The sequence below is a fragment of the Bactrocera tryoni genome, chromosome 1 (assembly GCF_016617805.1).
Source record: "Bactrocera tryoni isolate S06 chromosome 1, CSIRO_BtryS06_freeze2, whole genome shotgun sequence".
NCBI classification, from domain to species: Eukaryota; Metazoa; Arthropoda; class Insecta; order Diptera; family Tephritidae; genus Bactrocera; species Bactrocera tryoni.
In genome coordinates, this window is record NC_052499.1 from 29138394 (window position 1) to 29163878 (window position 25485).

Consider the following 25485-nt stretch of genomic DNA (forward strand, 5'->3'; position numbering starts at 1 on the left):
CGCTTCGTACGCAATACGGTCTAGTCAATCAAATCGCAAGCAATTTGGGTCAACAGACGGCAGTCGACAATGAAATTTTCGACACATGCGTCTAACGGCCTGCCTCAAACGCTATTGCAGGCGACCGAGCCCGATAGCGTATTTCTAGTGTTATTTTGGCCATGTTGTACTCACCCTCTTTTTGCGTGGCGCCTCCTCCTTGAAGTCTACGACGATGCCCTCGTCCGAGGTGGATACTGATGTTGTGCGTATGCGTGTGCTCGGATCGTTCAGCATGGCGCTCGTGTTGAGGCCGGCATGACCATCGTCGCTGAGCGGCGGCGATGAGCTGCCCGAACTCCACGAGCTGCCCGATGACGACGAACTGCCCGGACTGGAACCGTACCATTTCTCTGAAGTGTTGAAGTATGCCAAATATAAAGAAACAACAAGAAAAACAAATAGCTTGTAAGTAAAGTGCGTGTATGAGTGTGTTTAACAAAAAAGGAATAAGTAGGGATATGGAAATATTTGTTTAGTTGTACGATTTGCTGATTGCAATAACGCTTCTGCTGACCTGCATTTTTGGGCGAATGGGAGAGTTTCATTAAAATCATCGCTGCTTGACACTCCTCCATTTCCTCTTTGTCGCCGCACTGTCCGCTGAAGCAGTCGTGTGTGTATGGCTGTGGACGTTTACGTGAGCTGCAAGTAAAAAGGAAGGTGGTGCAAGGCTTAAAATGATGTCACAAGGCAAATACATATGCGCTTATAGATGAAACAAATTAAATAGAAATATATAAGGAACGGCTACCTATGCAAATATATAGCCGATTATATATAATAACGAAGTCACAGTAAGTATAATAATTTATCTAAGAAAACTCTCCTGAGTACATATTTGTGTGCATATTCATATTTTTCCGCTCTTTAACATTAAGTATTACGTAATATGTGTAGTCACGTGATGTCACGCGATATCCTTTTATAAGTAACAACAACAAATATCTTCAATTCGCACAAAAATGTTTATATACATACATATATGTTAATTATATATAAATATGTGTGAATATCTAATATAAATCGATACATGTGTGTATGTATACACATATCCGTGAAAGATATGTTGGCAGGTGTTTAGAAAATTAAAATATATACATATATAATATATTTTATATATTTAGCGCTGATTTTTGGTAAACCTAATCAATACAGTTAATGAAAAGTCACAGATACATACACATGTACATATACATGCATATAAATATACGTAAAACAATATGTCATCATCATCATCAGTGCGAGTGCGTAATTAATTATGCCAAATACGCGTTTTACCGTTTACACATTTTTTTCATTGCTTATGCTTTTTAATTTTCGTACATTTTTATACTCTTGCAACCAGTTGCTACAGAGTATTTAAAAGTAGTTTTGTTGTTTACAAACATATTTTCGAAATGCCGCGCAAACGCGAAGGTAAGGCAAATATTATATATTTACCAAATTAATGTGATATTTAAATATGTAACTCAATTTCTGACCTTCGTTTTTCATAGATTTTTTTAACAAATTGAAATTTCTAAACTTTTCTGCTAATGAAAAATTTAATTTCTCACACACAACAGAAATGATCGTTAACATTGCTTTATCCCATTTACAAGCTCCTATGTATACATACATATGTACATATGCATATCTGTATGTGTGCGTCAAATAACGCAGAAATTTCAATGTCGTGCCAACAATAACAACGCAAATGAGTAATAAAATATATTAATTAATATCTGAGATGAATAACCGTGAATCACAAAGCGTGCGTTTATGCTGCGCCTACGCAACGCTCGGCGGCAGAAATGCTGTTTATGTATACTTCCATTTACCTACAAAAATACCTTGAATATAAGAAAAGAAAAAACAAAAAATAAAAAAAAAAAATTGCTTAAAAAATCGTCCGTTACAAAAAGCAATTATTGAAATTTTTGTTGTTTCGCAGTTCCATTTTAATTATTTATGGTGGTTGAGTTAATTTTTAAACAAGAAAGAAACGTTAACTTCGATTCATATTACTCTTCAGAGGTGCATTCTTATAGCACAAAGGATAAAAAAAAATCTTTAACTTTAGTTTGATCCGTCAGTTGTATGACAGCTATATACATATGTATTTGTCGTGATGCCTCGACAAAATCTATGGCAAATTTGTAAAAATAACTTTTTAAATGAAGTTATTTCCATACAGAATTTTTCAATCTGAAGAATTTCTTCGGGGATTGTATTGATATCTTGGATAATATATCCAAAATTTCGTAAAAAAAACTTATAAAATTAAAAGATTATCCATATTAGGATCAGAAATAAATGGTGTAACACATGCGATTTTGTTTTTATTTTTGGGGGAAAAAAATACTCTTCGTTTCACCATTTTGCTTCTCACTAACTTTGGGATAGCGAGTTGAATTTGATGCAATGAAGTATACGGACCTTTAAGTAGCCAGCAGACTTTACGAAAATATCTTGAAGTATTTGAGAGAAGGGAGTTTCGTACATACAAGATTAAACATTTTGCTGAGAGGGATTAGCCAAAAGCTCTCAAAAACTAATAAAAAATGAAACATGACTGCCCCGACGGCACATTCGTTATGAAAGCAACGCTAACCAACAAACATTCATCAAACAAAAATGTACAACTCTAAAAAAAAACAAAAACAAAATAAATAACTACAATAAGTATATTGTATTTAACCTTTTTCTTTTTAAATTTATTCCATTGCGAATTTCACTCCAGTTAAAGCCAGCCGAAACCCACTACTACATATACAAACGCGCGCATACTCAGCCACAGGCATGCCTGCATAATACAAGGCGAATGTTTGGTTAAAATATTTCACTTTGTTTCTTTTGCAAGACGTAGGCTGGTATGTGCACCCCCGCTACTTTTCAAGGCGCTCACTGACCTTGCGCAATAATATTGTTTTGAGTCATTTTGGGCACTAAAAATAATTATCGCCGCGGCATACAAACCTCAAAGCGGCTGAGCGGAAAGTCATTTGCGTTGAAGGAGTGCGTATGTGAATGTTTGGAGAGTGTGTATGTGAGTGCGCGTGCTTGATTGTATGCCAGTGTTTGCGGTGCGCCGCTGTTGGGTGGGGTTAGTGGGTTGCGCAAGGCATGACGCGTTGTTGCTCATGCCAGTGACACAATATGTTTGCTCGAGCAGATGAGTTGTTTGCGCTGTTTGTGGTTGAGTGTGGTGCAGGTGGATGTGGCGGCGCGCCATGTATGGGCATGTGAGGCGCACAGTGGTACGTCAGCGCACGTGATGGGAGGCGACAGCGCATGTTGTTGTTGTGGTATTTCGGAGCAGACATTTTATTTTTAAATGCAAAAAAATATTGAGTTAGAAAAGGTAGCGTGATATTATTGGCCATTAAGCTTTTGCAAGCTTTTCTTGCCGTTCTTCTAAGTAATGTTATTTACAGTGGCTGATTGCATTATTTATTAAAACGAGTTTGGGGACTCAGTTTGAATGAATGGCTACTGGGTTAGGGTGAATTACGCTGAAACAACATTTAAAATGTTCACCAAACAATCTGTAATTTCATTTAAGCTTTCGTTATTTAAGTTTATATAATGATCTTATAGTATCATTATAACGGTATGAAAGTCCTAGAGTAGAACGAAAACATTCTTACCTTTAAGTGGATCGCAAATGTTTTCTCCTTGATATCTCAATTGAGTTATCTAACGGAATTTATTGAAGAGAGAAGTGTGATAGGTTTTTGGCTGTGATTTTATTTTTTTTTTTATTTTTTTTTATGGGCAGGTACTAAGCGAGTGGCATGTCAAGAAATCGTGTTATTTATCACTACAATTATTGTTGTTTTGTTAGAGCTTAAAAGCTTCACTAAATTATATGGTCAAAAGCAGTGAGCAGCACACGTCGTAGATTTCAAAAATAACAGCGCACAGGCAAAACCACTTCACTGCTTATGCGGTTCTTATAATCTATAGTTTTTTTCTCTTTTAAGCACTTGGGCCGTGCGCCCCAGCATTGCCCAGTAGAATGTCAAACTAAGAGTCACTTCTTCGGCGTTAAAGTCCATATAAACAAATACATGTGTGTGTGTTTATCAACTCCGTTCACCGGCTGAGCCGAGTTCATACTCTAGCTGGTGGTAATAAAATTTTATCTTTCGCTACCAAGTTTTACTGTTGACTCCTTAAGCACTCGAACACACCTCTCCGTCGCTAATTTACGGGCATTTCGTGCATGCCGCAGCGTATTTGTTGTAGCGCTCTTCGTTGTTGATGGCTTCGTCATTATTTGCGTCGTGAGATGTTGCTGAACATATTACAAAAACGAAAGATGTTGTTGTTGTTGCAGCATGGCAGTTGTCCTGCTGTAGAAGTTAGCTTGGAGCTAGCCGCCACAAACACATCGCGCTTAGCATCTTGGCGATTTTGCTATAAACATTTCGTGGCCTGCAGCGTTTGTCTTCGCACAGGGACATTGGCTGCAGTATTGCGGTCACTAAGGTACCGTTAGAGCTGACGATAGTTATGGCTTAATGTCGACAATATATTCATTTGTGCTTGTTTTTTTTTGCGGCACATTGGCGGCATTCTCGCACCTACAACTGCACTTTGAGTGTATTTGCGGCACTGTCAGTCAATGTGTGAGTGTGTGTGTATAGTTGCCTGTTTATCTAAGCACATTTTCGTAACTTCTTCGCATTTTCTGCGAGTGTTGAGCAGGACCATTTCAAGTGAGAATTATGCCGATTTTATAGCTGTATATGTATATAAGTATGTGTGTATGTATGTAAGTATGTATGTATGTATGTATGTATGTATGTATATAGAAAATGGTAAGGCAGGCTTTATTGTATGCTTGCGTCTTTAGCTCGAATTTGAAAACCTTAGTCCCGACGAAGATTAGATACCTTTGACTTTACTATGGCAAATATTAGCAGCACGATTAGCGGAGATGTCACATTTACTTTAGTGAATCGGTGCTTAGGGCACATTTTCATATGACAAACTCCGTGTTTATGAGTAGTGCTCATTACTAAACACCAAACAACAAATAAACACGAGTTGCAGTTTTTGAGTTTAGGAGCCACAGCTGATGTGGTGTTTAAGGTGCTTTGTTGCTACAAATGCATAGAAGTATTTCATATAATTTTGTGACCAGCTCATAACGGCATGTTGCCTACAAAAGTGCTTGCTATAATGCCACAAAAACAGTTTTGAGGTCCACTTGACGTACCGCAACTGAAACTTGCTGCTGCTGGCCATTGAGCCTCTTGTTGCTGTCGCTCATGCAATAAATGCCGTTATTTTGGGAATGTAAGGCGCAATTACGGCATAGTGCCCGCCTGCCGCAGACACACATACATACATTTGCAAAAGTCATTCGGCAGACAGAAGTCGCAGAGTAAATTCGAGTTGCGCTGCAGTGACTGTAGCCATTTGTTGCAAGAATTGCTTTGGCCATTGTGTTAAGTTGTTGCCGGTGATGGTGGCACCGCTTGCTGCAACACATGCGCTGCCTTTTTATATTTGATTTTTATTTTTGCTTTGTTGTTGCAGTGGCATAGCTGCAATTCGTGGCACCGAGACTGGGGTAAGTGGCTGGCTGGCTGATGATTGACGGGCGCGGGCGGCGGCTGCCAACGGAGTGCCCCAATGCTGGCGGCCGGCAGCTGACGGCTGGCGTTGGGCTAGAAATGTGATATGTGCGCGCCGTTCGCTTTGCTTTTCGCTTTGAGTACGAGTTGTATACGTCTAATTTTCAGCTAAGTCTTGCACATATCTTATGCCGTTATTGATGTTATGCCTATTGCAGAAGTAAACTTTGATTTCCGCAAACACGTCGCTCACCGCTGGCGAGTCGGCTGGCCATTCGGCGACCACATGCCATTGCGATCATTTGATTGGATTTAGCTGTATGCGCTCGCCGTTGTTGTTGGCGTCATTGGCGTGGTGTGCCACAATTATGTTTGGCTGTTGTTGCAGCGTTTGAAAATTGCCAGCTGAACTCGCTACATTTGCACCGCATGTGGCACATTGACGCGCTGTTTATTACAGCAATTATTGGCGAAAAGCGGGAAGCGCTGCGGCATACATGCATGTAAATGCGTGCGTGTGTGAATGCAATTGCCGAATGCGGACATGGTGCACGCAAAATAAACGCGCAAGAAAGTGTGGCAAAATGCAGTCAATTTTGTGTTGTTTTCACGCGACTCCTGTATTTCGGCATTATTTGCGCGCTGGCGTGCTGACATTTCGGCGGCAACCAACTGCGCTGGGTGAGTGGCATGTTTGTGTTGCCTCGAGTAGCCGGCAGTGCCCTCTTGCGGCAGGACGTCATGCTGAGCGGGCGTGTGCGCGCGTCCACTCAGCCATTTCCGCGCTTGATCCATGCATGCGTGCGCTGAACGTGCAACAAGCGGCGCATGGCCAGTCGTGTTGATCGCGGCAATAATTCTTACCAACTTATGGCCAATTGTTGCGCCGTGATTGATTTGCGCTGATTTTCCTGTTTTTATTTTGCCACACAAATATTATCTGATATTCATGTCTTGCGGTGCTGGCTGCCACAACTGAAAGGTGTTGGCAACACAAATTGCGCGCTGCTGCGCTGCGTGTACGTGTGCGGCTACAAGTGTGTGTGCATTGTAATTTCATAGGCAATAATTTGATAATATCAATTGCATTTGGCATTTTAATTGAATTCGGGTGCAGCGAATGGTTGCATGTGTGGCATGATAATTTGTTGCAATTGCGCTTATGAAAGTGGCTTGTTGCACGCTATTGGCGGGCATATGAGCGCAATGAGTGCGGTTACGTTGCCATATGAAGTCTAACTGCCCCTATAGCTTGCCACATGTGGGGCATGCAATGCGTTCGCAGCGCTTTCGCTTAAATGTATTGTCAAAAGGGCGCCAATTTGAGTTTTCGCAATGCAACTCAGTGAACTTCGGCGACAATTATCGATTGAGTCACTGCAATTGCTGCGCCAATAATAGCCAAACCACCAAATCCTGAGTTGCAACGCGCGCATTATTGGCAATTATGGGCATTTTGGTGGCAAATGACAAAGCAAACTTTTTCATGTTTCTAAAGTTGCACGTGGCCCGTGGTACACTCGTGGCAAGCGCCAGGCTTGCATTTGGCATTGTTGTTGCATTTATGTCTCGAGTTGGGCAAGCAGCCTGTTGGCAACATAATTGCACTACAAAAGTGTATTTAACATAAACCAAAGAACAACAACACAAAACCAACGGCGGTTAAGGTATCTTTCAATTGCTGAGCTGCTAGTTGTTGTAGCAACGAAGTCACTTGACTGGCGCACCATTGGGCAGCCGCAGCCGGGGCGCCACCAGCGAAATGCGCATTAAAAGTGGTCGCGTAAATTTCTAACAACAAACGGCAACAAACACAATAAAATAAAGCTAGATTCAGCGAAAAGCTAGTGAAACCCAAAAGAAATCAATAGGTGTGTGGGGCTTTTGTGCATAATAAATGAAAGCAACAACAATAATAAAACCGAAAAATAATTTAAATTTAAATGCGCGTCCAAAAAAGAAACAGACTTTCACTTTTAAATTGACGTCTCCCCGGCAGACGCGGCGACGTGTTAATTTAGTCGAAACACTTTCGGTTTCAGTTTCAGTTTCGGTTTCGGTTTCTGTTTCGGTTTCACTTTTTACGTGTCTACTTGCGTAGCATGAAAATGCGGCAGTATCTTCTCTATGGTGAGCGATCTTGTGTTGTATTATAGAAGAGTATTACTATCTTGTGCAACTAACGGTTTCTACTATTTATTAAGTATTTACGGTGTGGGCAGAACAAGACAACAGTGGTAGAGGTTTTTTGAGTGGTGCATTATGATCTAAATCTTCGTGTGGGCAAAAAATAATAAGATAAGTTTTCGCACGAAAACCCGTTCGTCGAAATATTTTTTTTCTAAGTTGGTATAACTCTCTCAGTTTTAGAGATATCGATCTGAAATTTTGTTCAACTCCCTTTCTCTCCAAGAAGCTCCTCATTTGTTGGATGCTTTTGTTTTCAGGATGTTTTGGTGATTAAAAGTCTAAAGCTTTCTCACTTTAAAGCTAAAATATTGTTTTTTGTGACTATTGTGAATTCAAAGTGCGATGTGTGCAAAGAAACTAGTGGGAATATTGGCTTGGAACTCCGGTACAACAGATGTCAATGCAAAAGCACGCAAAGAAAGATAGACAATCAAGTTTTATTTGTTTGCATCTTATTTTATTTGGCTTTACTCTAACTTTTGCTTCCGGATAATATGACACGATCACGTCAGTTAAAGCGTGCCTTTCGTAAATTATCTTAAGCACAGTTACGCGTATTTCCGCATGCTTTAACCTTCGGGCTCAATCAAAGTCTGCTTTGTAAGTGGATAATTAAGAGATTGTGTTGCCGTATCAAAAATTTAGTTTTGCAATTAATCACTTTGATACTTTCGGGCTCTTACATGATTAATTGGGGCGTGATTATAAAAATACCCATTTTTTAGTGTGTGTGCTATTGAAGATATGGGCGGCTTTTCAGCTTAGTAGCTGAGTTTACAGTAAGAAATAGTTTTTTAGATAAAAACAAACTTTAATCAATAAATTAAATGATTGCAATCTATTTCGCAATAATAAGTTTACATGATTATTATTATTATTTTTTATTTTTTTTTGGTGAAAGAGTTCTCGTTTACGATAACAATTTCTTATCGTTCATAATATAACATATGAAACTCATTTGACAACAACAGTGTATTCAAATATTTGTATATATGTATATGTATATGCATATACATAAGTGACTATAAAAATATTTTAAATATTTTTCAGTGTCTTTGACGGTGACCACGCAAGCAAAGCGGAAATGTTGCCGCAACGAAATGGCAAATATTGATTATCTCAGCTGTCAACGTGCAACAGAAACACATATTGGCATGCCTACATCCGTATATGCCGTTTCATACGTATGTGTGCGAGTGTATGCAAGTACTGTTATACCGCCTCTGCGGAAGTCGCGCACTTGCTTGTCACGCCGGCGGAAATGTCTGTGCCACAGGAATGCAAGGCAGGAGTTGGCGGCTGCAATCAAGTTGAACTCCATTTGTCACCGGTTGTTGTTGTTGTTGCTGTTGTGCTTCGCAGTCTTGCGCTCTAGTTTTGGCTGTTGCATGCGCGTGTTAAAATTCTCGCGGGCCAAACATTGATTTAACCCACTTTGCAAATTTACTTATCAGTCGCCAGCGAGCGATTTGCCGCTGTTACACATACACTCACACATTCGCACAAATATGAGTACATACATATGTATATGTATGATAACGATATGGATATGTACGAGAGTGCGCACGCAAAATATTTGCTTGTTGTCGTTTGTCATATGTGGCCGCTGTGTGCGATCGCCAGTGTTGCATGCGGCAAGCTAGTGAGTCTGGCTCTGCAAAAGGGAACTATTTGTTACACTTGTTGTTGATCGCAGTTGACGTTAAACACGCCCGTGTAAATATATATCTTTATGAAAATAATGCTAGGCCATTGGATATAAGCATGTATATGAATGTATAGTATATGTATTTTATGTGCATCATATTGTCTCGTCGGTGTGCGTTGTTGAAAGCGTTAATTTGGAACTTTAGTTGCGGTTGTCACTTGTGTTTTTATTTCAATTAGCATTTTACTCACTTCTACATGTATATTTACTCATTGGTTACTAAGTGCGCTTTGGTGTTGTTGTATTTGACACTTGTATTGAGGTTAGTTTTGTTTGTTGATTTTGTGTTATTGTTGTAGCAGTTTTGTTCTTGTCGCTTGCTTCGGTTTTTTGACAGTTGCGTGCTGTGCGCTTATTTATCGCACTTATATACCCTCTATGTGTATGTATATTTGTTTAGTTTTGAGCGGTACTCGACGCCGTTGGAGTGGGTGCGATTTCCTGTCGCACTATCGAGTTGTCAACTTACAAAGTTTATATACATATACATACGTATAAATACATACATATTATAGAACTTTATTTTCTTTTGGTGTTCTGTTCCACTAAATTCAGTCTGAGGGATATACTCAGCGCTGTGCAATAATCTTTAGACAACGAAAAGCTTTTTACCAATTTTAGGAAAAGAAAATCCTCACACACATTATTTACACTTAAGTATTTTATATTTTGAACATATTCACAGTTGAAAATTCTCCAGAAAATATCAATCGGTTTGTAGTATGGAGCTCTCATTTTTATCAAAATAATGCAAAGCTCTTAAAGTCGCACTTAAGTGTACAATCTGAACAATAAGTATGTTCGGAGACTGTAGCGTTGCCTTGAAAAATATTCTGTTCCAAATTTCGTGAAGATTATTGTGAAATAAAAAAGTTTTTCACGCAAGAACTTGTTTTTGATCAATCAATTCGTGTGACAGCTATATGCTTTAGCAGTCCGATGTTGGCGATTATTACAAATTATCGATTTCATGGGAAGAGAAATACGTGTACAAAATTTCAGATCGATTTCTCGTAAACTAGGCGACTAGTTCACGTGTATTTAGATAGGCGGGCATGACTGAATCGATCATTTATACTATATATAAGTATATATACATATATACTTTATAGGGTCTCCGACGTTTCTTTCTGGGTGCTACAAACACCGTTGCAAACTTAATGTACCCTATTCATGGTATAAAAACGCATAACTGTTTAATAAGCTGGGAATCGTCAGCGCGGTGCATAGAAATCAAGAGTTCGCAGCCAGACCAGCGTCAACAGTGACAGCCGAAAATGCGTCGAGCGCTGACAAGACCTGTTTTGTTGTTGTAGTTTGAGGTGCTGGCCGCGTGACACAATTTCTTAGAGACACTATAATTTCATAGGTACACACAGCTCCACGAGTTGGTAATAAAAATTACCAAAAAGAAACTACAAAATAAATAAATGCCACTCATGCCAAATGTGGAGCGTAAAAGCAACAAAAAAGCGAAATTGTAGCTTTTGGCCGAATTCGCATATTTCTAGTTTTGAATGAAAGCTTTTACGAGCCAATTCACAACAAATTGGCAATGAAAAAATAAAACAAGACAAAACGTTAACTTCGGCTGCACCGAAGCTAATGTACCCTTCACAGGTGTATTTCTTTTAGTGACTATGTATCCAGGTGTATGGAAGCTATATGCTATAGTAATCCGATCTGAACAATTTTTTCGGAGATTTATGTTATTACCTGAAGCAGTAATCCATGTCAAATTTCGTGAAGATACCACGTCAAATGCGAAAGTTTTCTAAAAAAAGCCCTTGATTCCGATCGTTCGGTTTGTATGGCTGCTATAGTCAGCCGATCTGAACAATTTCTTTCATTATTACATTATTTCTATAAACAATAACTCATACCAAAATTTCGTGAAGATATAATATATTGTCAAATGAGGAAGTTTCCAATGCAAGCATTTGATTCCGATCATTCAGTTTGTATGGCAGCTATATGCTATAGTGAGCCGATCTGAACAATGAGATTACATTGTTGCTTTAGAAAATAATGCATACCAAATTTCATGAACAGATCTTGTCAAATGCAAGTTTTCCATACAAGAACTTGATTCCGATCGTTCAGTTTGTATGGCAGCTACATGTTATAGTGGTCCGATATCGACCGTTCCGACAAATAAGCAGCTTTTTGAAGAGAAAATGACGTTTACAAAATTTCAAAACGATATCTTAAAAACTGAGGGACTAGTTCGTATATATACAGACGGACGGACAGACGGACATAGCTAAATCGACTCAGCTCAACATACTATATATACTTTATACTTTATAGGGTCTCCGACGCTTCCTTCGGGGTGTTACAAACTTCGTGACAAACTTAATATACCCTGTTCAGGGTATAATAAAAATTCATACATACATACATATGTGCTTATGTAGTATAAGCCTACCTTTAGTCTTATATGTACAACGGTAAGTGTAAGTGAGTATGTGTATTCACTTCGTATCTCTTTTGTGCCGCGCAAACGTAAACAAACAATGAGCTATAAAAGTGTGTTATTTAGTTTACTATTGCTCTTGTTGTTGCCTTTGCTCGTGATGAGTTGTCTCACACTAAATATGGCGCGTAGTTACGCACAAGTAAAGCGGAAGTGTGAAATCGGCAGCGCCGCCTGGTATGCCATAGTAGGAGCAGCGCGGCAGCGGTACTGGCCCTGAGCGCGCGCTACGCACTAGCGGCGTTGAGCAGGTGAACGCGAAAGTGGTCTGAACTGCGTGTCAGCGGGTGTGTGCGCTAGGCAGATAAGCTTTTCGAGTACAGTTGGGCAGCCTCGCACATTTTTTGCTTTGCATATTTTGGCAACGCATTTGGGTGCTCGACATTCGAGGTGTTTTTTTCGCTTCGTCGCAACTTAACTGTAAAGTGTGTCGCGGGGTGATAGGCGGCGCGTGTGTGAGCGAGATACATTTTTCGTGGCCGGCGAGTGAGCAATCAAGACGCTATGCCCAGTGCGTGGCATGCCGGTTCGTTTACGTACACCCATACATGCACACCCAAGATAAGTATATTTAATTTTGAGTGCGTAACTTTTGAGTTTTGGGTTTTTTCGTCAATTTTAAGCTTTTGGTCGTCTTTGGACTCATTGCCAATTGAGAAAGCGGTTGCCTTGTAGCTGTCGCTGGCACTTCGTTTGCTAGTTTACATTCGACTGCGTTCGTTTTTTCAACTGAATTGTGATTTTGTTTTTCAAGCGTTGTTGATCGCGCGTCTGCGGCAATCTGGCTGCGACTGCGTGCCAAGTTGGCTTATTAATTCATGCCAGCTATCAGCGGGTTTCTATTTTCGTTTTCCTCATTTTTGCTTTGTTTTTTTCTTGTTTTGGGTAACCACTTTATTGATACAATGTTTTCTGCCTCCATTATTACTACGCACTTTTTGTATGCTCTTAGCCTCGTATGTGTGTGTGCTTATGTTCAAAGCACGCCCGCGTTTTGCGTGCGTATTTGGTTTTCGCCCGCATACCGAGTCTTTTGGACCAAGCAATGTTCGCAGTTGTTGCCCATGTTGAATTTGCTTTGCTTTATGGTATTGTTGTGATTCAAACGCGTAATTTACTTGCGTGACTGTAGCATTTGCTCCACGTTTGTTAAAGATATATTAACTAGTCTCTCAGTTTTCCAGAAATCGATTTGAAATTTTGCACTAGTCCTTTACTCCTTAATCTCTCTTTTATCGGAACAGATGACAAGGGCCACTATAACATATAGCTGCCATTCAAACCCTTCTATCAAAGTCAAGTTAAAGATACTTTTATACCCTTTTTTGCTATAAAAGAATTTACATGTAAAGGGTGGTATAGCTTCGGTGCAGTTTTGTGGCATATTTTGATTTTTTGTCTGCCATAAATATGTGTGGTAATAGCATTAGATGAGTTAGACCACATCGATCTTAAACTCTAACGCAAAGTCTAACCAAAATCTGTTATTTACAAATGTTTATATATTATATATATATATGTTGAAGCTCAACGCATGCAATGGAAACCAAGTGATGGTTTTTGGCTGTCGTGTCGCCACCGTGTACTTTTAACTTGAACTTGAGGAGGCGCTGCGACAGCTTTGTACAAAAATAAGTAGGTACATACATATGTAAATACATATACACACAATGTATGTATAAGTATTGCTGACCCAAAGAGGCGCAGAAATATTGGCAATAAGCCAAAAGTAATTACTGTCGAAGAAGGGCCGGTGCGGCTGTGCATGTAAGTGTGGTGTTGTGGTTGTAATGTTGTTGATTTCACTCGTGTGGAAGGTGCAGCAGTTGGTGGTTGGCGCATTTGACATGTATGGATGCATACGACAATGTTGTTGTTTTTGATTTTTTAACTGTTTTGCCAGAGTTGCCGCTATTGTTTTATTCGTGTTTTATTTTCAACTTGCTTTTCTTGCTTTTCCACAGCGCTCAGCATTGCTGCCTCACCGCAAACTCTGCTGTCCGTTAGGCTAGAAAATTAAGCAAACAGTAGAGCTTTAGCAGCAAAGCGAGTGCTGGGAAGAAAGTTGCGACTGCGGCAAACCACAAGGTGCAGGCGTTGTCCCTCGCAGCCATGTTTAGACGTCAGTGTGCCACATGCAACAAACCTGAAGTGCATGCATAAGTAAGTGGCAGTTGATTGGTGGCATATTGCAGCCGCACCTACATTTTGCAGATTTCGAAGCCACTTGCCAAAGTTGCCAAATGCAAGCGCGCGGCAAAACGCCACACTTCCTTTGGCCGTTGTGGCATGCCTCTACGCTTTTTGTTCAAAGACATTTTATTTTGCATTTGTGTAAGAATTGGCTAACTCTCCAGGTAAGTATTTGCGCTTTTGTAGTGGCAGCAGCAGTAAGGAAATCAGCGCTAAAATGAAATTTGATTGCTGGGCCGTCGCTGGTTTCCTGTATGGGCAGATCAGCCCACTTTTCTTATAAAGAACACAGCGCGGACTATAAAACTAGAAAACAAATGTACGTGCATTACGGTATGTACACCGCCAAGCTAGACGCCCCAGTTAACACCTTGTTTAGCCGCCAGTTGCCGCGCTCACAACCCGCAGCTGCGCGCACTCTACGCTCTACACGCTCTACAGTGCTTTGTATGCAGCGCGCGCACAGCCGGAAAGTATACCAACCTACATACAAGCGGTATGTACAATGCAGCGTGCAACGCATAGCGGTACTAATGCGGCAACACACACTCGCGCAACGCAAACGCACACGCAATCAAAATAATAATTAGAATTCAAGTGGAAAGAAGAACTATGAGAATCACGAATCATTTGCGGCAAATTCAGGGCTGCGGCCACCAGTTGTTAGCCTCTGCCAGCCTGTCTACTTGGCCTGCCTTATTCGCCTCTCGTTGCAAATTACCGGTTGCCGGCTTCGCTCAGTCGCCCATTCTACGCTTACGCATTACACTCGTTGCCGACTTGAGATATGCGCCGATTTACCGTTAACTACAGACGTTGACTGAGGCGGTAGCCGACGCGGCTCAAACGCCTTGCTTGGCGGCTGTCAGGTTTTTCCACAGGCAAGCCACACAATGCACGCGCGCTAACATACATACACGATATATATCTGTATATATATATTTATATACTATATCGTATATGATATGTATATAGATATTATTGCAAGAAGGAGTGTGTGTTAATGTATGATTTTTATAAATAAACCATAGCAAGCGCACTAAGGCTGCCTGCTCTGCTGTGGCTAGGCCTCATTGAAAGTCATTGCGTCTGCCGGTGGAGAGTTGGTATTCGCACTATGCCCGCGTTTATGAAATAAATAGTAGTTTTTATGCCGCTGCAAAATATTCCATGCTCAAGTGCCGTGAGAAAATCGTAGTGTGTGGCCGCCTGCTAGGCTTGCGGCGTGAACACGGTTATGTGGCGAGCGAGTAATGCTTGGAAATTCGCGAGAACTAAAGACTAATTGCGGTAGAAATTTGTAATGTAAAGTACTTAATTAACTTGATTGAGGTTAGGAAATAGTTTTATACTAATTTAATACTTTACGCATAGACCTAGACATATGTATAAGTATGGATATTCTGACTGAAGTCTGAAGGAAATATAGCAGACCCTATAATATATTTATATAAATGATTGGCGTGATGAGCTCAGTCGATTTTGTCATGCCCGACTGTCTCTCCGCCTGTCTATCTCTATTTACACGAAATAGTTCCTCAGTTTGACGAGATATCTTCACAAAGTTTGGCTCGATTTATTGTTTAAGACAACGGCATAGTCTCCGAAGAAATGGTTTAAATCGGGCCACTTTAGCATATATGTATGTATGTATGTGACACTGCCACACAAACTGGTCGACCAAAACAAGTTCTCGAATGCAAAGGATATTTTAGCTTCTGTGGAATGAAAATGAACTATTAATAATTAATTAATTTATTATTTTTAATGATATTACATTTTGTTAGGTTAGGCCACATTTCAAACGATCCGCCATACTTCTTTTCTAATTTTATTTTTTTAATATTTTATTTACTGTTATAATTTTTATTGTATTTTGTTTTATAGAAATTTTTTTTAACAATTTAAGCCTCATGTCTTGCTCATGTTCCGTTGACTAATAAAGGTTTCGCCGTTTATTTACAGATTGCTACCGCTTTGCGTTGCATAAATCATTTGGTTGAAAGTTGAAAACTCAATTTGCTGCGCTGTCGGCGCTGGCGACGCATCACTCGCGCAAGTTGCATTGCCCGTGGCAATTGGCAGATTTGGCAGATGAGATGCAAATCGCATTCGAGTCGCTGCTGCCGCGCGCACATGCAATTACCCAACGCTTGGCTGGCCTGTTGTGTGTGCACCTTCCGGGCGTTCATGAATGCGCGTTGCGTGTTGCGTCGCGCAGGGCGGCAGAGTGTTGGCCCGTGATAAAAATATTTCCCCGAGGATTTCGTCAAACAACCGTCGTATATGCATGTATGCATGTTACAAATAGCTGCGGTGTGCATACATGCAAACATAGATTAGCATTATGCATGCTGCATGCAACAAATGTGTTTTCTATGTCAATTGAGCCGCAATTGTATAGATTTCACCAAATCAATATGGCAAATTCTCGGAATCCGACAATGGAATTATTGCAAATCAGCTTTTCGTCAGCCGCTGCAGCACCGGCGTCACCATTATCACCATCATCATCAACATCATCATCGGCGCGGCTTCTCACTCGGTCAGCCATAATTGAGACATGTGGCACAGTCAGCTGAAAAAATAGTCAGCCGCATCGGCAGCGCAACACTCAATCTTGGCTGCGCAATTTTCGCCAACCTATTTTCTAAGCAAGCGCTTGCTGTTTTTCGCAAAAGGATCATGTGATTGAGTTGTACGTCCGAACTGTGGCGGCCGACATTTCGCTGCCATACTTTGCTGTGGACAGAATTCGTAAGTGGAAAATAGGAAAAGGAAAATATTGTGGAATTGCAAATTGCAGCAATAATGCTGCAGCAGTGTGGGCCGCAGTTGCGCTTTCCTGAGACGAATTATTGTTGTGTGATTTGCGTGGAGCTTTGGAGTGAAATGCAAAGCAAAAGCAGTCATATTGCAGCCACAAGAGACGCTGTTGCATGCATAATCGCATTTCAATGGGTTTCTGTGCATGTGTGTGTGTAAGTTGAGCAAATTGAACAGCTGCGGCAACGGGTGAAGATGGAAACTTTATGCTTTTGAATGCAAACCAAATGAAGGCATTCAGTTTTATGTCTACAAAAGGTGACACATACACATATACTCATGTAAACGTATGTATATGTATAAAGCCACTTGAGTCTACTCATTTTGTCTTAACCGAGATTTTGCGCAACCCTGCCTCCTAATTAAGATAAATCTCGATTCAAATAATGAAATAAGCCAAAATAAATACGTATTTAAAGCTCTGCTCGCTGAGTGAGTGACGGCCAACTAACGGTGCATGCGCTCACACACATGCACACGCGCGTCAATGCAGCTGTCGAAGCCACTGACAGCTTAACGCAAATGGCCGTGTCACGTTTGTGAATTTGGGTAATTTGCGACAACAACAAGCAACGGCCAAATCGACAGTCAGCCGTCAAATCGCCACGGCATGCTGCAGTAATGTGCTGGTGGCATGCCACAAAGCAGTTGCAAATGCAACCAGCCTGCCTAGCGCCAACACGACTGCAGCGCGCCTTCAATCCCCCACAGCCGCGGCTTAAGCGCGTGTTAAGGCAGTCGGGGCTTTTCCTCATCGAGACTTTCAGCGTTTGTGGCCTTTTAGTTTAGCTAACTGCACGCTGGCTTATCTGCGTGGCAGCACAAACGATCCGATGAAGGGCTTTCCAGCTTTGCAGCGTTCGCTTAAGTGTCTGCCCTCGCTGGCCACTATTTTTTATATATTTTGTTTTCGAGTATAACCTTTTTGGAATTTAATTTTTCTCTTGTTTAAACTTTTATACACACTTAAGTAGCTTGTTGAGGCAACATTAGAATGCACCACGGTAAAGACTTTAATTATGCTTGTTGCTGTTGTCGCAATTTGGTCTTTCATTACCTCACCTTGAAGTTAGTTGGAGGCAAGTAAGCGCTTAATGGAACCAAAATTTGGCTAGCCGAACATGTTCGTGCTGTTCGAGTGTCGATGTGTCGATGTGTGTATAAAAATGTTTACAAACACATATACATATGCACTCATGTATGTGCAATTTCTTAAACAGCCATTAAATCTAATGACTGATTGTTTCGAATGTCGTTTGGGCGCATGCGCCCGGGGCGCTCCAACCAATTTCAGCAAACATTTTCGACGCTGCTTGCCGATGATTAGCGCGAACAATTGATTTTGCATTAGTTAGTCGCTCAGAGGCCACAAATTACAGCATAAAAGTGGCAAAGAGTGGCAGCGCATACCAACAAAATAATGCAGCGCTTGATTTGTCATAAGTCACAAGTGTGCATGTGTGCGAGTGTATTGATGTGGCGTACAAGCCTCGTAAGCGCAAGTGGGTCAATTGCAAAAATGTTAATTGAAAAATCGAAAGTAAATACAAGTTATTGTAACGCATTCGTAGTAACGGTACGCAATGCAAACTTGTTTGCAAAATGCAAGCGGATAAATGTTTCATCACACAACCAATAATGAAAATGTTAATTAGATTTTAATATTGCATGAAAAAATATTTTTTCTGATAAAAATGGACGCTGTTTAAAACTATATACGCATTGTTTTTTATAAATAATTTTGATTTTTATTTTCAAAAATTGTTAATTTTTTCAATATTTTATTTTGGTTCTTCTTTGTAGGATTTTGTGCTTCCATAAAAATAAAAGAAAAATTATTAATAAAAAATTAAAATTTGTCAATATTTAGTTTTTATTTTTTTTTTGATATTTTCAAAGAATATTAAATATTTTATGTTTTTTTTCAAAGAATATTCATTGTTTTTTCTAAAAATAAAATGAAGACTAATAAAAATACACACAAAAATTTAAAAAAAAATTTATTTTAATTTTTATTACATATAATATTGTTTTTTATATTTTGTGTTTTTTTTTAGGAAATTGTGTTTCTATGAAAATAAAAGGAAAAATAGTAAATAAAATTTTAGATTTATATTAATTAACTTTTAAATTTTTATTTTTCAAAATTTCACTATTTGATTTTTAATTTTTTTCATATTTTCAAATATTAAAGTTTTTATTTTTTTTGTTTCAAATAATATTGATTTTTTTAAAAAAATAAATTTGAGATTAATAAATATATATATGTATACAAACAATTTTTTTTAATTTTTATTTCCAAAAATTTTCTACAGTGACGTAAATCAGTTTCACAGCTAAGTCTTCGCGCACGAATTATCACAAGTACAAAAGGCCTACACACACATGCATACACACAAATATATAAAAGCTCACAAGTCTCAAGGTATGCTCAACCACCGCAACTTTTGACTTTGAGATCTATTATGTTTTAATATTGTTATGTGCAATTATGTTGTATATTGCAACCACAAAACAACAGCAACTACAACAACAAGCCATGTAACTGCCACAACATAAATTCTGACCTAAATTCAATTAACGATGCATTCGGGTCATAAAAAATACTTATGATGCAATTTGTGCATACATATATACATACATACAACGGGCGTAGTATGTGTGAGAGGCGTGCGACGTAGGAAGTGCCAGCGTAAATGAGTTGTTGCCGTTGAGTGCGCTTTGCAATGTGACGTCAAAAATAGTTTATTACACAGCAAAAACGCTTTTCAAAAGCAAATATAAATGCATACGTTTCTATTGTTGTTGTTTTTTCAGTGACGTTTCGTGATGGCGTGTTGTTTACACACTTAAAACACTGACTGCAACGTAAAAACGTGTACTCGTTGGTGGGTATAAATGTGTGTGGTTGTGTGTGAGCAGCAACCGTTGGAGGTTAGGCGTTAATCTAACTGTGTTAACGATATTTCATGGATGCACAAGTGTCTAGAGATGCTATAAAGATTCGCATTTGACTTTGACGCTGTTGTATGAATAGAAGTGCTTCGAATTTAACGAAGAATAAAAAAATGCCTACAAACCGATCGCTCAAAATCCAGTCTTTTATGGAAAACTTTTTAATTTGACGAGATATCCTGACGAAACTTTCAATTTCATATTTTTCAAGGCAACTATACCATAAACATAGCTGTCAAGCGAACTTATCGATCGAAATCAAGTAATTTTCTTTTTGTATTCTTTTTCTTTTATACGAAATGTACTTGTGAAGCGTATTATAGCTTCGGCGTAGACAAACTTAACATTTTTTCTTTTTTTTTTATTAGCTTATTACATTTTGTTTAACCTAATTTAATAAAATTTTTTAAATTATTTGAAGTGCAAATTTTAAAATTTATTTTCTTATTCCAAACTGCTTTATTTTGTGCATTTGATTGGCATAGTATTGCTCTATTTCTAAATGGCTTTTTGTTCTACTGTAGGTAGTTGCTTCCTACAGTGTTCGTAAGGCAATTTTATGTTTATTTATCTGCCGGCACTTTTACAGACACACGTGTACAGTAAACACCCGCGAATTGGAACGAAAGCCATTAAATCTAAAATTAAATCAGAAAATGCATATCGGGGGGAATCATATAGGCGTGCACACCATGTTGTTGTTAAATATTTAAAACATTATATTATTCTTTTTAACGTAATTTAAATTTTTGTTGTTGTAATATGTATTATGTGAAAAGTGTAGCATTTGTTTTGAAGATTCTAGTAAGCGAACGCCTGCTGTATTTGCATCTACACGCTTATTGCGCTGTAAATGCAAATGCTTTTGTTTTTGTTGTTGGTTCACAAATGGGTGCAGCACACTGCAAATGCCGACTTTCTTATATAATTGTTTTTGTTTCGACTTAGAGCTCTCGCGCTTTTTGTTCAGCCAGCTTGCGGTTGGCATTGCTGGCCGGTAATTGTTGTCCCGGCAGTTGCTATTGCCATCGATCATTTACGAGGTAATTATTACAATGCTAATATTTATTTGCGCACTTCTGTGTGTATGTATGTATGAGAAGTCGGCTGCGAGTTATTATTCGCACGCCGCTGTCAACCATTATTAGAAAACCAAACAGAAATCAAAAGAAATATTACAACAAATTATGCGACTTTTTACGCGTGCATTGGCATTGTTGTTGCAATAATTAGACAACACACAGGCTCTTGCACTTATGCAAGGACCAATTGCCGCACTTCGCTTAGCCTACAAGGAAATCGAGTGCTTGTCAGCTGGCCAGCTTCTAATGTTGTTGCTCGCCAGACTAGTTCGCGGCAAAGCTGATTGGAAATTCACCGCAATTTGCAATGTTTTTCAAATTACAATCAGCTCCGCTTGGCGTAGAGCGAAATGAAGCAGTGCCAGCTGATAATTACTTAAGAGCTTAAGTCCGCGCACGTTACAGCTTAGAAACTTATGTAGACTTTATAATTTTATCGTATACTATATATGTACATATATGTACATATATGCATAATAGTTAAATGCGGGTAATTGTAGGAGATTTCGAGATTGCGCTTTTTGCACTGCTGGAAACTGGCTGGGTGAGAGCCAGAGCGAGTAGCGAGTGGTTGGCCTTCGCACGCGCTGCAAATGTGCAGATTGTAATGAAGTGGTTTTAGGTGGGTGTTTGCACGAAGGTTATAATCAGGCGAAATGATTTTACAAACGACAACGACAACGACAACGACCACAAAAACATAAATATAAATGTCATATTAACACAGCGCGATTTTAAGAAATAACAAGTAAAAATTGTGATTAAACTTCCAAGCGAAGACTTGGTTTTCCTAAACTTAACTTGGTGTGTAGCTGATGTGGTAGTTGACGCAATAGACGACGTAACTTGCGCCACGGGTCCGACCTGCTTACATGATAGCCGCGCAAAAGACCACTTCGTTGTAAATACTTCGTGACAAATTTGTGTTTTGCGTGGAAACTTTTAGTGCGAAAACAAAAATTAGGCGCAAAAGTCCCCGGCGATTGCGAGGCAGCGAAAAAATTCAAAAAATCATCAATAACAATAATAATAATAAATAACAAACAAGCGAGTGAGCGCAGGCACACAACCTCGCGCATGGAAAAAACAGCGATGTGGCGAGCGTTCAAGCGTCGTAAATTTCCATGAATTCTGGTGACGTTTTTTATTTTTCAACGCGGATCTTATGATATGCGCAATCGGCTGTATGTGTGTATTTATGTGTGCTACGCTGGCGCTTTAACTGTGGAAGTTGGAAATTCGCTTTCAAAATATTTACGCGGGAATTACTTGAAAGTGTGCGCCTGCAAAATTATTTGTTTTGCACTTGTTCTGTGCGGGAGGTCAATGACGAAATCGACAATAAAAATTGCGTCGAAAAAAAAATATTAATAATAGTTACGTATACGCCTAAGCCGCCACAGCAGCGTGAGCATGAACAGCGTTTAGCATTGGCTAAGCGGTTTCCATTATTTTTGGTTTTTAATTCTTTATTTGGACTGGTTTTAAATTTTTGCTGTTTTTATTTGTATTTCTTTGTATGTCAGCAGCGTTTGTGACGCCGCATCCTAAAGTGTTGAGCCAAATGACGGGTATCTGCCAGATAAAAATTTTGTATATACATATATATGTATGTACGCATATAAGTATGCATGTGCATATGTATGTATGTGTAATCGCGTCAGCCGCTGCGTAGCGCTGCGTGTATGCGCAATCAACTCAAAGTCAATTGGCGATTTGAAGTGTGGCCGCGCTGTTGTTGTTTTAGTTGTTTCTTTTATTAGCGCCTATGTAGCAAAACAAAAACATAAAAATCATGTTCGCCAAACGAATGAATTCGCACACACATTTCTCTACTAATAAAATCGTGCTTATATGTATGCGTGTGTAGTACACTTGTTTGTATGTGTGCGAAAATTAATTTGCTATTTCCGCATACGCCAGCAAACGTCAGGAATAGTAGACAACAAGCGATACTGCTAGAAGTGCCTTATTCAATCAAGTAGTTGTCGACTGTCTTACATACATACATACATACAGAGTGAATATTCAAAGCGCTTCAACAGTCAAAACAATAATAAAGCACGGCGTTGTCAACAACAACTTCTCGACGTGAATTTTACAACAAAAATAATATTGTGAAAAAATAACAGTATTAATAAATAAAATATATTGAAAAAAAAAATATTAGTAATATAATAAAAGGCGTTTCAATATTGGCATCGCTGGTATAGAAATCGCAGTAACTAACGAGAGAGTCTCAATGGGGAATGTAAATTGTAGTAAAATAATATAAAATAGTAATTAGAAGAAACTTTTTCGAATTTAAAATTATTTGAATAAAATAATATAGTAACTGAATTTATTTATTTATCGAAAAATAGGCCGATATATTATTAATTAATAGTTTCTTTAATTATATTCTTTTATTTGAAATTTTGTTTTTCAAATTGCAGATTGAGTTTTAATATACGGTATTATGCAGTTACTTCTCACATTCGTACATAAATCGCCTTTCATAGAAGCGTAAAATCAGACCACGGTTAAAGTAGTAACAGTAGGAAATAGAGTATATTCAAATTCAAAACAGTTAATAAGTATATCCATAGTATATAAAATACAGCGCATGTCTTTATTTTGTGCTTATTTTATTGATTAGGAATTCCTCGTGGTTGTTCTAAATTTTTTTCGAAGAACTCCTTTTAAATGGAAACACAATGTCATACAAAGGAGGCAGAAAGCACAGTATATGTAAAGCATTTTGCCACACTCTACCAAATCTGCTGAGATGTACGCACTACGCATAACCCACACACACATGTACTTGGTTAAAAAGTATGCGTAATTGTCAAACGCAATTTCTGCTCCATTTATTCGCTTATTTATGAGCCACTGCTGCGTGTTATCAATTTAGAACGTGGCCGGCATTCGAACAATAGCATCCTCGGCTCAATGCCTCGCCGCCTTCTAGCAACCTACATATATAAATGTCTGCATATGTAACTACATATATGTTTGTAGTCGATGCAGTAGCGCCATTAATTGCATGTGCCATTCAAAGCAGACATAAATATTTGCATAAATACGGCTGCGTGTAGTTGTAGTGGGGCGGGTGCGCAGAAGAGCGCAAGTTCAGACTTCAATTCACAGTGCTCGCTAGTAGTTTTTACGCCGATCATATTGCTATTATTGTTGTTATTTTAATTACGAAGCAGCTTTGCTAATCAGTTTTCAAATAGCCGACACACAGACGTCCAGATAACGCATATACATACATACATATACACACAAAGGCACACAAAATTGCAATTCTAATGTACCAAAGTAGGTCCACAAGTACGCGCTGGCGCGCTTATCACGCGACAGCGTTCTAATCGCAATCGCATGCGACGCCTTTCTAGCAAAAATTTCAGTTTCTTATTTTCGCTTGGAAGTTTTGCATTTTTTTGTTTTGGCTTTGTTTGTATTTCTACTATTCGAATAAAATGCTTTGCCAGTAGCGACGCAACGTCTGCTGAACGCTTGTTGAAGAGGAGCAGCAGCGTATATAAGCTGGCAAATCGAATAGCAATCAAAGCGATTGAGTAAATTCAGACTTTGCCACTGACAGTGCGGTTGTACGAAAGGGCAGCCTGCGGCTTATCAAAGCGAGTGGCTCCGACAACGTACGCCCGCCAAGTTTGGCGTGTGACTTAAATGCTGTTAACTATAACATACAGTATATATGTACATGCATACATACATATATAAGTTGTCCATGTTTGCGTCAGATTAGATAGCAATTCGCGACGTAATAGAATTCTTATTACAACACTGCTTTAATAAAAAGCTTTTTACATAGCTACATACATACATACACATACTTATATTTAAATATTTTTTAATAAAATTAGAGAACTGCAAAAAGTTTGGCTATCGATTTCTGGTTAACGCCGCAACACTCTGCCGTTAATAACCAAAGGAAAATAATTACACTAACGCAAACAAGAATTTGCTCACACGCATACATACATACATATGTACATATGTATATGCATATGTAAATGTATCTAAAAAGTAAGTGCGCCCTTGCATGCCATTGGATGCTTTTGACGTCGCCAAGTCGCGACTATTCATACCAAATATGCGAAAAGTCGTTAGCGACAGCAACAACAAGCATGTAAATAGTCTGTGATAACTAAAATACAGTTATTTGCTTGTGCTGCTGAGTGCGTGTGCTGTTGATAGTGAGCGCGCTTAGGGCGAACCTTTCCGCCAACGGCACCCACGCACTTTTTCTACGTATATAAAAACACATACATACCAACATATGTGATTTATGTATATATGTACATGTATATGTAGGCAGTGGTGTATGCTCCATAAAAACATTACCAGCGTTTATCTATGTCTGCCTTTGCGTGTGATTGTGGATTAAATTTTATGTACATACATACATGTGTACATGGCAGCATAAGTATATATGTA

General features: G+C 39.0%; 1 protein-coding gene across 2 annotated transcripts in view; it reads right to left on the reverse strand.

Moving 5' to 3' along the window:
* Positions 1 to 25485, reverse strand: part of LOC120782530 (zinc finger protein 704) — a 284131-nt gene that overhangs the window by 84243 nt on the left and 174403 nt on the right. For both annotated transcript variants that reach the window (XM_040114850.1, XM_040114849.1), the window contains exons 3-4: positions 557 to 684; positions 175 to 392 (exon numbers count right to left, since the gene is read on the reverse strand). In XM_040114850.1, coding sequence (XP_039970784.1) covers positions 175 to 392; positions 557 to 684 — 346 coding nt within the window. The remainder of the gene's footprint in view (positions 1 to 174; positions 393 to 556; positions 685 to 25485) is intronic.